This window comes from Urocitellus parryii, chromosome 3, assembly GCF_045843805.1.
Source record: "Urocitellus parryii isolate mUroPar1 chromosome 3, mUroPar1.hap1, whole genome shotgun sequence".
Lineage (NCBI taxonomy): Eukaryota > Metazoa > Chordata > Mammalia > Rodentia > Sciuridae > Urocitellus > Urocitellus parryii.
Genome location: NC_135533.1, coordinates 175,247,987 through 175,262,514, shown reverse-complemented (window position 1 = coordinate 175,262,514; position 14,528 = coordinate 175,247,987). Strand labels below are relative to the sequence as shown.

The following is a 14,528-nucleotide window of genomic DNA, read 5'->3' as shown; positions in this document are numbered from 1 at the left end:
TTTTTGTCTAATAAATGTGTTTGTATCCTGTTAAGGGTAAATTTTGTCCATTGACTTAATGATTTCTAAACAGTTGTGCATACTTGATTTTTTTTAATTCCTCCTTTAAACCTTAGTTAAGGTATAACCCAAAAAGACATGTGGATTAGTTCCTTTCTAGTCCAGACATTTTTAATTATAGCTGTAGAAGTATTTTGGTATTATTTTATTACTTTATGACATACTTTCATTAGCAAGAAATGTAATGAACACGTTGGAATAATCTGCTATTTATCTCCAAGTAGTATTATGTTCATTTATTTGAGTATTTCAGTTTTTAACTCATATTTCTAAGTGGGATCTGATCTTTCTTGGATATGCTCTGTATAAAGGTGGCTTATCTAGCTTATAAATAAATGATTTTTTTTTATTCTTAATAAAAGCTATTACCTTGTTGGATAATTATATCAGTTTTTAAGAGATGATTTTGTTTTATGATTTAAGGGTAATTTAAATTAGAAAGTATAAAAAAGTAGTTTTTGAATTGTTTTTTATTCCAGTTTGGATCATATATAACTCTTATTTCAAGAGATTTATATTAAGTATTTTATGTAAAATATTTCAATTTATTTATTTTTTTCTTGTTGCAGGAGCTAGAGTTAATGCCAAAGACAGCAAATGGTTGACACCTTTACACAGAGCAGTTGCATCTTGTAGTGAGGTATGAAATTTCTCTTAGTAAATGTACTGTATATAAAAACAATCAAGTAGGCCTGCCTGAGTCCATATTCAAATAATGTTTTTAACTATCTAGACTAGTCATTTTACTTGAGAATTTATACAAACCAAATGAATTGTTCCATGTTTTAACTGTTAATCTTCTTCAGATCTTTTTTCTTCTGGTTCACAATAACCTGTTGCAAAGATTCTGTTGATTGTAATGAAGACATAATCTCATCAATGTGTAATGATTATTTGAACTATTGTTTAGTTAAAACACTGAAATTAGTTTTAATACTACTTGATTGCCCATTTTACCAGTTTGAAATACATAACCTTAAAATGTATAAGGTTTCTTAAAAGAAGGAACAGTTCCTTCTTGTAACTTTATATATTATATATTCTTCAAAATAAGTGATATTTTTAGAGAATGTTTATTGTTTGCAAAGTATTTTTGTAACTTTCATATTTTCTGTCTTTCTTAACAACTTTATGGGGATAGACATTTAAAGGCAACTAGAAACTACTCAGCTGGTAGTGATGAGACGAAAGCCTGGACCTTTTGTCTGTCATTTTACTACTTTATAAAGTATACTGTGCCTTTCTAAAATACATTATGTCCAAAGCACCTCTTTTACCTAGTTTGATATCAGGGCTTGTTTGAGTTTTTTAAATGTGAAAGTATGTGATTGTGTTAATTGATATTAATTCAGTGTTTCTTCAGTTACTCAAATTGAGAAAGATAAGAAAGGAACTCCTAAATGAAGCAACTGCTCCTGCTCCAATCATAGGACCAAGTAGTTCTAGAGAAGGAAAGACAGCTCTCTCTAGTGCCTCAGAAAAAAACTGGGAGAATTCCTGCTTCTTTATTCTACTTTGTATTCCTCCTTGTAACCATATATTGAACCCAGTACAAGAGCCTGGCACAAAAAGAGAAGTAGAGGGAAATAATGACTGGGACAGATTACAAATCCTGTCATATGACAGAGGCATATAGTGTGTTAGCTGAAGCCTCCTGATAAGGAGGAGGAGGAAGGGTCCACATTTGAGCAAGCAGTCTGATTCCAATCTAAGACTTTGATGTGCTGTTCCTGATAAACTTATGGAACTTAGATTTGAAGAAGTAGCTTCAGATATCACCTCAAGTTTTTGTGTGATGTTGTTCTAGTTAGCTATTCTTCACTGTGACTAAAAGACCTAACAAGAACAATTTAGAGGAGGAAAGGTTTATTTTGGCTCTCTATTTCAGAGGTTTAGTCCATGATTGGCCATCTCTATAGCTCTGGGCCTGAGATGAGGTATAACATCGTGGCAGAAGGGCGTGGCAGAGGAAAACAGCTCAGGACATGGGAACCAGGAAACAGAGAAAGAGCTCTGCTCACCAAGGATAAAATATAAAACCCAAAGACACACCCAAGTGACCTACTTCATCCAGCCATACCCTACCTGCCTATAGTTACTGCCCAGTTAATCCACATTAGTGGATTAATCCACTGATTAGGTTGTACCTCTCATGGGCTAATCATTTTGCCTCTGAAAACTCTTGCATTGTCTCATGAGCTTTTGGAGGATATCTTGTATCTAAGTCATGAACAGATCTGGGGGTTATTATGAAAACTAAGACATATTAGCCAAAATAACTTTGAATTTGAGATTTTGTGAAAAGTTTACTTAGTGTCTTTCTGGGTTAGCCCCACATAAGGATGCTTCTTTAGCAATCAAAATAAACATTACTCTTAGTAAAACCTATTAATGTTAGCCATATCTACCCATTTTTCAATATGACTTTTGTGAACATAACTATTAAAAGTAATGGAGTTTACCAGAATAAAATAATCAGAAGGTACACTTTCTATTTTTGCAGTGGTTATAAAACAGACCAAAAGTTCTTTAAAAAAAAAAAAAAAAAATTAGCATTTGAGCATTGTGGCAGATTCCACCCAAAGACTTTACTCCTGGTTTCTTAAAACTATATACTCATACGGGCTGAGGTTGTGCTCAGTGGCAGAGCGCTTGCCTCACACATGTGAGGCACTGGGTTCGATCCTCAGCACCACATAAAAATGAAAAAACAAAATAAAGATATTTCTTCCGTCTATAACTAAAAAATATTTAAAAAAAAAAACTATATACTTGCCTGATCTTAAGTCTGCTTTTCTGCCTAAAAATGAATGAACTATGTAGGATTAATACTCTTGCAGGATAATGGGAAACAGCTATAAAAATGTGGTTGTTACAAGAAAATACCTTCTGTGAACGTGGAACATTTTTGTTTTAAAAAGGAAATCTCAGAATTAAAAGAACTGCTATAGGGTGGGGCTCTAGCTCAGTGGCAGAGCACTTGGCTCGCATGTATAAGGCACTGGTTCAAGCCTTAGCACCGCATAAAAACAACCAATAAAGTGAGGCATTCTGTTCATCTATAACTACAGAAAAAAATTTTTAAAAAGGACTGATACAGAACCTACTCAAAATTATCAGTTTCACTATGTTCCTTTAATTGTTTTGATTACATCCTAAGAGCAAAGTGAGTTATACTTACTGGTTATATAGCTATGGACATAGAGGGACATGTAAAGAGGTGGGTCTTTCAGAGGCAAAATTTTAAGTAGCTTTTAGTTTAGGTTTTTGACATACCACAAGAAAAACCCTATACAAAATAATTGAAGTGATTGTTTTCTTCTCTCTCTCTCTCTCTCTCTCTCTCTCTCTCTCTCTCTCTCTTTTTCCTCAGGTAGGTAGTAGGAATTAAACACAGGGATGCTATACCACTGATCTATGTCCCTAGCCCTTTTTATTTTGAGACAAGTGCTCACTAAGTTGCTGAGACTGGTCTCAAACTCCAGCATCAACCTCCCAAGTTGCTGGGATTACAGGCATGTACTACCATGCCCAGTTGGATTGATCATTTTCTTAATTTCCACAAGGACATGCATAGCTAACAACATGTTAAGATGCACAGGAGAGAAGTTAATTTATCACAAACATTAATCAAGACCAATCAAGAGTTCTGTCAAGATAGCTGAGTTTAAATTATGTAATTATATTGTATGTTATTGGTTCATCTAGACTTTGTATTTATTTTAAACCTGCTAACCCTTCTTTTTCCAGGGCCACCTTCAACTCAATGGTAAGAATTGCTTTAAAAAAAAAAAAAAAGGCAGACAGAACCAAAGAGAAAGCTAGTTATTACTGTGGAATCTTAGTCTAGATTGTTCCAAAGATATTAATACAATGAGGACAATTATATAACCTTTTACCATAACTCTATATTTCACAATGTTACTTAAATTTCGTTTGTTTGTTTTTTTCCAGGCACACCAGCAGGCATTTCTTACACATACCCTGTAATAACTGAAAAATTAGAATTGAGGTTATGGTAATATTTATTGTTGGTGAAACCACTTATGCCCTTTGTTATCCCCACATTATTGTCTTATGTACCAATAATATGATCTAGAATTTTAGTAGGATATGACATTGTGCTCTTTGATTTGTATTTCTGAAATTTCACCTTTTTAAAGGTCCCAGCCTTTAGAAATTTTCTTTAGTTTTCTCTGAGGTTGCTACTTGAGTAAGTATTACTCTGAGTAGTAAGTAAATTAAGCACTGATCTATTTTGATTATGAGTCTTAATTGCTTTATTTACAGCCTTTATTAGGTGCCACTTTACATCTCCTTTTCACAAACTGGATTTAAAAAAAAATTGTAGTTATAGATAGACAACTACATTGTAGAATTTTTTATTTTATTTATTTGTTTGTTTGTTTGTTTATATGCAGTGATGAGGCTCAAACCTAGTGCCTCACACATGCCAGACAAGCACTCTGCCACTAAGCTACAACCCCCGCTCCCCACAAACTGGATTTATTCTTGCTTTCCAGCGAAACAATAGTTTTGATTTTACTGTTCTTCCTAATAGAGCATTAATATTTCTGCAGAAGTTTTAATGGTATTATTTCCAGCATCTTTACTAGGCGTGTTGGCCCTGCAATATATGAAGTAATGAATTCTTCATTTTATTTTTAATTATTTTCTAAGACATCCACTAACATACCTATCACCTTTTTTTCCCCAATAAAGTGTTTATTTTATCCCTAAGTCATACTGTATCCTTCTTAGAAGTGGGGATGGGCAACCTCAGAGGCAACCAGTGTTTTGATTTTTCTCATCATGGAGTAATTTTCTGTATTATAGAACTTAATAAAAACGAAATCATTCAATGTGTATTAATTTCTTTAACATAACATTTTTAGATTCTATAATATTACATTTATTATTGCTTCATTCCTTTTTATCTGCTGGGTTGTATTGTACAAATGTATTTCAGTTTGTTTTTCATTTTTCTATTGATAGACATTTATATTTCTGGTTTTTGACTTAAAAAATGTTATGAGGTTTTTTTGTTTGGGTTTTGTTTTGTTTTGTTTTTTGATAGAGTCTCACTATCTAATAGTGAGATAGTCTCAGGCTTGGGATCCTCCTGCCTCAGCCTCCCAAGTTGCTGGGATTATAGCATATACCACCATACATGGCTTGCTATGAGCATTCTTAGATGGATCTGGAGTGGGTTTTTTTGTTTGTTGTTTTTTGAGGGGTTTGTTGTTGTTGTTCTTTGCTTTTATAATTGAGCAAATAAGTGGAGTGGAATTGTGGAGTCATACCTCTCCCATTTTTGATTAGTTAATTGGCTTCCTTAGCAGGTAGGACGCCCATGAATTACTACGCATCTCTTCAGTTTTTTGCCAACCCTATTAGGTACTTGTGCTGTTTCGTGATTTTGATTACTTTTTAATTTAAGGGCTTAAAAAGCTGTTAGTGATTGATAGACAATAGTATTTTGTTTTGTCTTCCTTGATACTTTGTATACTTATATCGATTTATACTTTAAACTTGATGTACATTAATTTATTATGCCTTAAAGCAAAATTGAGAAGATTTATGATACCACCACATCACTCCCTACTTTTATAGATAAAATCACCAGGAGTCAGTTTTATAAGATTGACTAGTATACCTTGTAAATAACAGAACTAAGATTCTATTTTGGTTCTGGTATTTTTTTCATACATATTTTGGTATTTATCTACCAAAGATAGGATTATCACTATAAGGAAAAAGTTTTTGCAAAGTTTATTTCTGATTATATTGCTTAATGTTGATTACATACTAAAATCCTTGGAATTCTGCCATGAGGCCCAATTTATTAATGTGGTGGTGTGGGGTTTTCCATGTGCTTCTGGGAAAAAAATAATTTAATGAACTAGACCTTGTGACTTTTTTTCATTTTTAAAAATGTAGCATGTGTAATACTTTGAGAAACATTATACTTCAAATTTTTATGTTTTCACTGGAAAAATAATAAATCTCCTAATACTGTTCAGTATATAAGTTGTGTCTTACTAACAGAAACATGATATTTAAAAATGAATGTTTTTGAAGAACACTTGTCAATATTTAATTTTGTAATTTTGTGTGTGTGTTTGAGTGTGGTATTGAGGATTGAACCAGGGGCTTGCACGTGGTAGGCAACACTCTACCACTGAGCTACATCCCAGGTCCTTTTTTATTTTATTTTGAGGTAGAATCTTGCTAATTTGCCCAGGCTGGCCTCAAACTTGAGATCCTCTTGCCTTAGCCTTCTAAGTAGCTGTGATTACAAGGTGTGCCACCACAACCTGGCTTGTTTCATACATTTTGTTAGAGATTGTTAGTCCTTTAATGGAAACATATGTAAAGAGAATGTCTCAGCTGTAAATTCTGAATTTTTTTCTTTAATAAATTTCATCTTAACATTAAATAATGGCAGAATTTTCTTATTTCCTCAGGAAATTTTATTTCCTTCATGCATATACATATATGTAAACAATTTCTAAAACTGTTAACTATTTTGTCTTTTATAACTTATCTTCATATGTTTTAGGAAGCAGTTCAGGTACTTTTGAAGCATTCTGCAGATGTTAATGCTCGAGACAAAAATTGGCAAACCCCTTTACACATCGCTGCTGCTAATAAAGCTGTAAAGTGTGCTGAAGCTTTGGTACCTCTTCTGAGTAATGTAAATGTGTCTGATCGAGCCGGAAGAACTGCATTACATCATGCAGCTTTCAGTGGACATGGTGAGGTAGGTGATATTTTTTCCCTTCCACAGTACTGGGAATCGAATCCAGGAGCATTATACACCTAAGCCCCATCCCCTACGTTTTTTTTTAACTTTTATTTTGAGACATGATTTCAGCAAGTTGCCCTAACCTCAAACTTGGAATTCTCCTGCCTCAGCCTCCTCCCAGTCTCCTCAGCTGGGATTACAGACAGGCACTACTGTGCCTGGCTGAATTTCCCTTCTTTAGCCGTTTATAAGACCATAGTAAAAGGAAATAAAAATATCTTACTCATATTTGTCAAATTTTGCCCATAGCAAATCTTCAAACTTTATTTTCCATGATAAAACTTTCTCAAATTTGGAAGTTTGTTTAGTTTGTGCTGCTTATGCATATGAATTTTATAGTCAACCTGGAGTAACAGCCTGCTAGCTAACGTAATATGAAAGGTATGTTCTATTATTGTGGAAAAAATGAATCTGGGAAGATGGCAATTTCTTTGTTCACTCAGAATGATAGTGGCAAAGATTTTGTTTTTTAAGAGAGAGAGAGAATTTTTAATATTTATTTTTTTAGTTTTCAGTGGACACAACATCTTTATTTTTATGTGGTGCTGAGGATCAAACGCAGTGCCCCGCACATGCCAATTGAGCGTGCTACCGCTTGAGCCACATCCCCAGCCCAGTGGCAAAGAATTTTGAAATATGCTTTCTTATAAATTAGTTTCAGCATTTAGTCAAGAGAGTTCTTCAGTGACAGACCATCAGAAGAAATCAATTTAAGCAAATTAGTATTTAGTTGTCTTCCAGCAAACATCACTTACAATAGTTGTCTTATCAAAGAGTGAGGTTTATAAGTGCATGAGGGACAGGGAAGAACCAAACTGTTAGAGGAACCTTTGAGATGAACTTTTCCAGCCTTTAAAAAAAAAAAAAAATGAGATAGGATCTTGCTGTGTTTCCCAGGCTGGTTACCAACTCCTGGGCTTAAAGTGATCCTTCTGCCTCTCCTGAATAGCTGGGACTACTGACATATGTTACAATATTCAGCTCCTAGTCCTTCATTTTTGTAGACACAAAAATTCCAAGTGGTAGAGAATCATTCCCAAGATTCCATAGCTGGGGAGCTGTCGGCTGCAGTGTTCTTTCCACTATACTTTTCTGATTTTTCAGCATAAATCCTTGCCTCCATTATAATTAAGGTCACAAAATGTGTCCTAATTTAAATCTGGAATTCCCTTCAACAAAGAAAATATTGTAAATATGATTAGGTATAATTATTATTCTTGGTACTTTGTGAGATAAGTAGACTATGTAGTAACCTTCAAGTTTAATCATTTTGTAGATGTTAAGTTTGTACCTAAATTAAATTTAAGACATTTCTGGGAAGAGTATTCACTTTGCATTTTAATAACAGTTGGGCTATGAATAGGAATAAAATCTCTTGTTAAATATTCTAACTTTAGACCTTCTTATTTATACTTAGTTGTTCATAAAATACCAGGACAGAAATAAATGGTTTCTAGAAAGATACTACCTGACTTCAGTAACACCCACAGTGAACGCAGTTTTCATACTTTATCCTGTTATGTTAAAAGGCCTTAAATATTCCATCTGGTTCCTTTTCTACTAGAAATATAGTGCCAGAGAAATTAAGATAAGTACTCATCACAAGGCTGAACAATTCTACTTCTGAATTTCATTGAAACTGTGTTTATTTTATTCTAGATGGTAAAGCTACTCTTGTCCAGAGGTGCCAATATTAATGCTTTTGATAAGAAGGATAGGCGTGCTATCCATTGGGCAGCATATATGGGTATGTACTTTTTGAATTTACTTTTTCACATTATATATTTAGGAAAGTAGTACATTTTATTTCTTGCTATTTGTGTTAACATTTCTAACACAATTAAAAGATACACCGTATCTGATTTTCCTGCTCAGGTGAAACCATCTTAGTAACAGCGAAATTTTGCTAGAAAATCTAGTTGAAATTATTTATAAAGGGAGGAAGATCTCAATTGTGGGCCTCTGATTTTAATTTGAGATTGGGGTTTACTATGAGCCAGTTGTGGTTATGTTTTCATTCTAATATATAAGTTATGAAGATGTATTAAGAAATCTTATATTGGGCCAAGCACTAAGTTTCTTGTGCATCTTTATTTTTTATTTGATTGCCCTCTAAAACTAGACCTCATGATAGAAATGATAGTAGAATGACTCAAACATTATTATTCTATGTGCATATATGATTACATGGCCTGTATAATTGTATATTGTGTACAACCAGAAGAATGAGAAGCTATACTCCATTTATGTATGACGTATCAAAATGCATTACACTGTCATTTATAAATCATTAGAACAAATAAAAATAAATAAAACTAGACCTCATGAGGAAAATGATCCTGGGATAGACCACCCAGTACTTTATGCAAATTAGTGATACAAGCACTAACAAAACATTTGATTCTTGAGATAATTTGGAAAACTAAAGAGGCAATTCAGCCTATCTTAGAATATTGTGAAATGCATAAAAATAGCATTCCTACTCTGTTGTGAGTGCTGAGACCGTGCAGATAGAAACAGATCTCTAAGCATGGAGGAAATATAACCTGCCATGAACCTTAGAAGTCTTATAAGGCTAGGTTTTACCTCTTGGAAAAAGTCATGGGTGTAGACATTTGGTTTTTGTTTTGTTTTTGCAGTACTGAGGATTGTACATAGGGCTTCACACATACTAGGCAAGTGTATAGTGAGCTACATTCCCAGCTCTTGATTTTTTATTTGAGATAGGGACTCTATAAGTTGTCCAGGCTGGCCTCAAACTTGTGATTCTCCTGCCTCAGCGTCCCTAGTAGCTGGGATTAAAGTGTGTGCCACTGTGCTCAACAGACATTTTATTTTTGAAGTCCCTCCCTTTGCATCCATGGAGCTTAGGACTTCCTCTCTTTCTGCCAAAGGTTGTAATTCATTTTTAGGTTCCCTGCCAGTGCTGTGAGTTGAACTCAGGGCCTTACACATTCTAATAATTCTGCTTTTGCTATTTTGTCTCTTTTAATTTGGAAGAATCATGTGATAGTTGTAGCTTTTCCTCATTGTTTTTCTATTCTTGGTTTTGTCTTTCCTATCTCATTTAAAAATTAAAGATTAAGTAGAAGGTAATTAACCTTAAAAACCTATATAACATTGTAAAATGGATGCAAATCAGTTGTAACACTCCATGTATGTGTATCTTTCTCTATCAAATCTTATGTATCATCATTATCAAATTTTAGTACAGATATTCTAAGGTCCAGAAGAATCCATGCTGAATTGCAATTCTGAAATTTTAGTATAGGTGCAAAGAATGATTAAAGATGAAGATTAACATTTTTGTTACATGTCACTATTTTGATAGCCAGAATAGGTATGGTAGCAAATTCCCATAATCCTGGTGACTCTGGAGCCTGAGACAGGAGACTCACAAGTTGAAGTTTAGCAAGGCAGTAAGAAACTTAGTGATACCCTGTCTCAAAATTAGATAGATAGATAGATAGATAGATAGATAAAATATTTTGATAGCCAGAGGCTGAACACTTAGTGTTTCATACCAAAAGTATGTGCCTTTAGATATGTAATGGATAATTTTTTTTGAGGTAAAAAATTCAGAAGCAAGTCTTCTGTGGCATACTAAAGTTTCTTCCTCACACCTGATAGTTTTCTACTTTAAGTCTTGGGAACTTTCTTGAATATTCTGTTGTAGTTTATTTTTCAAGATGGTTTAGAAACAGTGCTGTGATTTAAAACTAATACTGTATATTAAAATATTTACACATTAAACAAAATGCATCAGGCCTTTTACTCCTGAACAATTAGTCTTAACAGCTATTTTTATGAAATGGAAGGCCAGAGTAATTTTGTAGTTTCCTATAATTGAACTCCATAAAGAGTTGATTATGTGTTTCTCAGGTGATCTAGCATAGCTTTGTGGTCACTGATATAGTATCATATTTTAGACCTTTCTATTATGGTTGAAAAAGGTAATTCAATGTTTCTTGGAAATCACTACATGTCTTGGTCCATTTTGTGCTACCATAACAATACCTGAGACTGGGTAATTTGTAATGAACAGAAATTTATTTCCTTACTGTTATGGAGGCTGGAAGCCCAAGCTCAAGGCATAGGCATCTGGTGTAGGCTGTGCCTCATCATAGCATGGTACAAGACATCACACTGGTTAAAAGGGATAGTTAAATTCAATGTTTATAACAAACCCATTCCCACACAAAATTACATCTTAACACTGTTGCATTAGATATTAAGTTTAGTGCTGGGACACATTGAAACTATAGCACTGGCCATTTAATTTTTGAGCATAAGCATTCAGATTCATAACTCTCCTTTCATTTGCAAGCATTGAACAAGATGACACATAGCTTCTAAAACAACTCTAGGCATATGGGATTAAAGAACTAAATAGTGAAAACAGGAAACTGTTGATGGGTCACCCATCTTAAAGACAAGCCTAAAGTGTGAACATTGTCACCTCTAGATTATGTCCAGAGAATCCATTGACATTAGTGTGGTGTGGTGGTATATGCCTGTAATCTCAGCAGTTCAGTAAACTGAGGCAAGAGGATTGCAAACATGAGGCCAGCCTCAGCAAATTTTCAAGATCCTAAGCACCTTAGCAAAAGATCTTGTCTCAAAAAATATCTGGGGTTGTAACTCAGTGGTAAAGAATCCCAGGGATCAATCCCCAGTTCCACCCTTCAAAAAAATTACAGTAGATACTAGGGATTACTTGTAATCTTGTGATTTATTTCTCACAGGCTTCCTTTCATCTACTGGTTGAGGTTCCCTAAATTTTCCATTAGGTCCCACCTCCTTATGCTGTTACTGAAGTCTCTATCAATATTCTCTAGCCCCAACCCTGACCCCAAATAAATTGCCATTTCTCTCTCCTCAATTTATGCTTGTTTCTGCCATCATCCTTCCTCAATCTTTTCAGTGTTTTCAGTACTTTTAGCCTTATCCAGGCATGTTCTGCCTCAAATCCTGTTATTATGGACTTTGACATTGAATAAATATTTCTTTTCTTTTTGGGGAGGTGTGAGTATCAGGGATTGAACTCAGGAGCACTCGACCACTGAGCCACATCCCAGCCCTTTTTATTTTTTGAGACAGGGTCTCACTGAGTTGCTTAGCACTTCATTTTTGCTGAGGCTGGCTTTGAACTTAGGATCCTCTTGCTTCAGCCTCACTCCTGAGCTCTGGAATTATAGGCATGCTCCATCTTGCCCAGCTAATATTACTTGATTAGCAACTTGTTAACTTTTTTTTTTTTCTTCTTGAAGCAGTGCATAATTTAAATGAATATGAACTGTTTTTTTCCTCCTCCTTTCCCTGAAAATAAATTCTAACACAGTCTGTTTTAATTTTCTTGTCCATTCCTGAACAAAATTAAAATGTGGAAAATGTTCTTAATTCCTAAGGGAATTAAATTAAAGATGGTGTTTATTATTTTCTTCTGAAATCTATATACCATACATGTCTCATGGATGCCACTCAAAAAATAGCTCTAGAAGCCAAATATGGTAGAACACACCTGTAATCCCAGCAACTTTGGAAGTTGAGATATGAGGATCACAAGTTCAAGGTCAGCCTCTGCAATTTAGCAAGGCCCTGACTCAAAATAAAAAAGGGCATGGGTGTATATCTGGAGTAGAGTGCCCCTGGGTTCAATCCCTTATACTGGGACTGAAAGGGTAGAGAACCCTATGGGAATTAAATTCTGTTCCTCAGCTTATCTTTCTATAAATTGACCTTTTTTTGGCTACAGCCACCCAGGCAAAGTAATATAATTTATTTCACTCTAGAACTTTTCTCCCCTTTTTTCTTTGAAATGAATCACCTCCAAACTGGCTATGGAAAACCCTTTCTTAATGTTTTTAGTGGTTCACTTCCCTATATATAACCCTCTTTTAAAATAGGGCTTTATCTGGATGCAGTGGTGCACACCTGTAATCCCATCAACTCCAGAGGCTGAGGCAGGAGGCCAGCCTAGGCAGCTTAGGAAGACCCTGTCTCAAAATAAAAAGGAGTGGGGATGTAGCTCAGTGATAAAGCGCCCTTGGGTTCAATTACCAGTATCAAAAAGAAAACCTAATTTCTTGAGAAACAAGCCTTCCAGGTGCTGTGGCAGTCCCCTTGAAGAGTCAGGAGGATCACTTGTGCCCATGCATTTGAGCTTTGGTAACATAGCAATGCCCCATCTCAAACATGAAAAAGAAAAATTAGAAAGAAACAAACCGAAGTCACTCCCAGATTTATAAGAACAAGATTCCAGTAAGGCTGAGAAATATAAACAAGGTTAAAAATTAAAACTAACTTAAGAATGCATTAAGTCAGTCTGTGAGGGTAGGAGGGGACCAGAAGATCTAGGCAAAAGATTTATTAGTTGTAGTGTTGACACTGGACAAATTAAATAAAGTGCATCATATTTAATCTTACCTCTACCAATATTTATAGAAATGATTCTGAAATCTTTTATTCTGTGCTTTTTCAAATTGTAACAAGATTGATTGTTGGTTATCATGCATTATGTGATTAATATGCATATTTGTCTTTCTTTAAATATATTCAGGATTATATTTAATATTTTATATATGCTCATCTCTACTTTTTCTTCAACACATTTCCAGGTCATATTGAAGTAGTGAAATTACTTGTGGCACATGGAGCTGAAGTGACATGCAAAGATAAGAAGTCTTATACGCCTCTTCATGCAGCATCTTCCAGTGGAATGATCAGTGTAGTCAAGTACCTTCTAGATCTTGGAGTAGATGTAGGTATATAGAGCAATATAAAATAATGGAGTATTTTATGAATTTTATTACACTGGCAAACACTTTCAGATTTAAAAGGATTTCAGAAGCCAGGCTTGATGACTCATAGCTGTAATCCCAGTGACTCTGGAAGCTGAGACAGAAGGATTGCAACTTCAAGGCCAGCCTCAGCAACTAAGCAAGGCCCTAAGCAATTTAGTGATACCCTGACTCCAAATTAAAAAGAGCTGGAGGTGTGGTTCAGTGATAAAACAGCTCTGGGTTCATTCTCCAGTACCCACCCCCCCAAAAAAGATTTCTTACAATATTTTTCATTTAACCAAATGATTATAGTTCTTTAAACAGTGTATTAATTTATAATCAACGTACTATGTCAAAATATGTTGAGGTAAAGTAAATTCCAAAGGTGATTTTCCAGAAGGTTTTCTTTTCCATCACGTTTCAAACTCTGTAGCTCCATTTCCTCCAGTTTTGCATAAACCAGCAGGTCAGGCACACTTGCATTATGTGACTAGGTTATTATTAGTCTTATTCACTTAATTAGTCAAATATTCCCTTTTAAATGGCTGTCACAGAACCCAGTATAGGATATCAGGAAGACAAGAGACTTCTTGCTCACCAAGTTTAAGTGTTGCTTAATATATAATTCTCTTTTTTGAGGAAGGGGTACTGCTGTATCTGGGTATATTTAATTCCTAAACTGAGACAACTGATAGTACCTGTAGTTTTCACAAGTGATCCTTTAAACACATATTTTTTAGTCCGAATATGTTTACTCTTATTTTTTATATGGTTAAGACAAACGTGGTTGTTTTTCAAAGCAGCAAATTAGGAGGGAAGAGAAGGCAAGGATCTACTAAAAGAAGGCAGTTTTCAGCTGCAAAAAAAAAATAAAATAA

At 34.5% G+C, this 14,528-nt stretch overlaps 1 protein-coding gene across 8 annotated transcripts in view; it reads left to right on the top strand.

Annotated features, from left to right (window-relative positions):
* The window catches only part of Ankrd28 (ankyrin repeat domain 28), a 176,469-nt gene that overhangs the window by 92,915 nt on the left and 69,026 nt on the right, over window positions 1-14,528 (top strand). For all 8 annotated transcript variants that reach the window (XR_003300762.2, XM_026388531.2, XM_026388533.2 and 5 more), the window contains 4 exons: window positions 630-700; window positions 6,623-6,823; window positions 8,528-8,615; window positions 13,486-13,628. Coding sequence is in view for 7 of the 8 variants with exons in the window: in XM_026388531.2 (XP_026244316.1) it covers window positions 630-700; window positions 6,623-6,823; window positions 8,528-8,615; window positions 13,486-13,628 (503 nt within the window). In the remaining variant the exon portion in view is untranslated. The remainder of the gene's footprint in view (window positions 1-629; window positions 701-6,622; window positions 6,824-8,527; window positions 8,616-13,485; window positions 13,629-14,528) is intronic.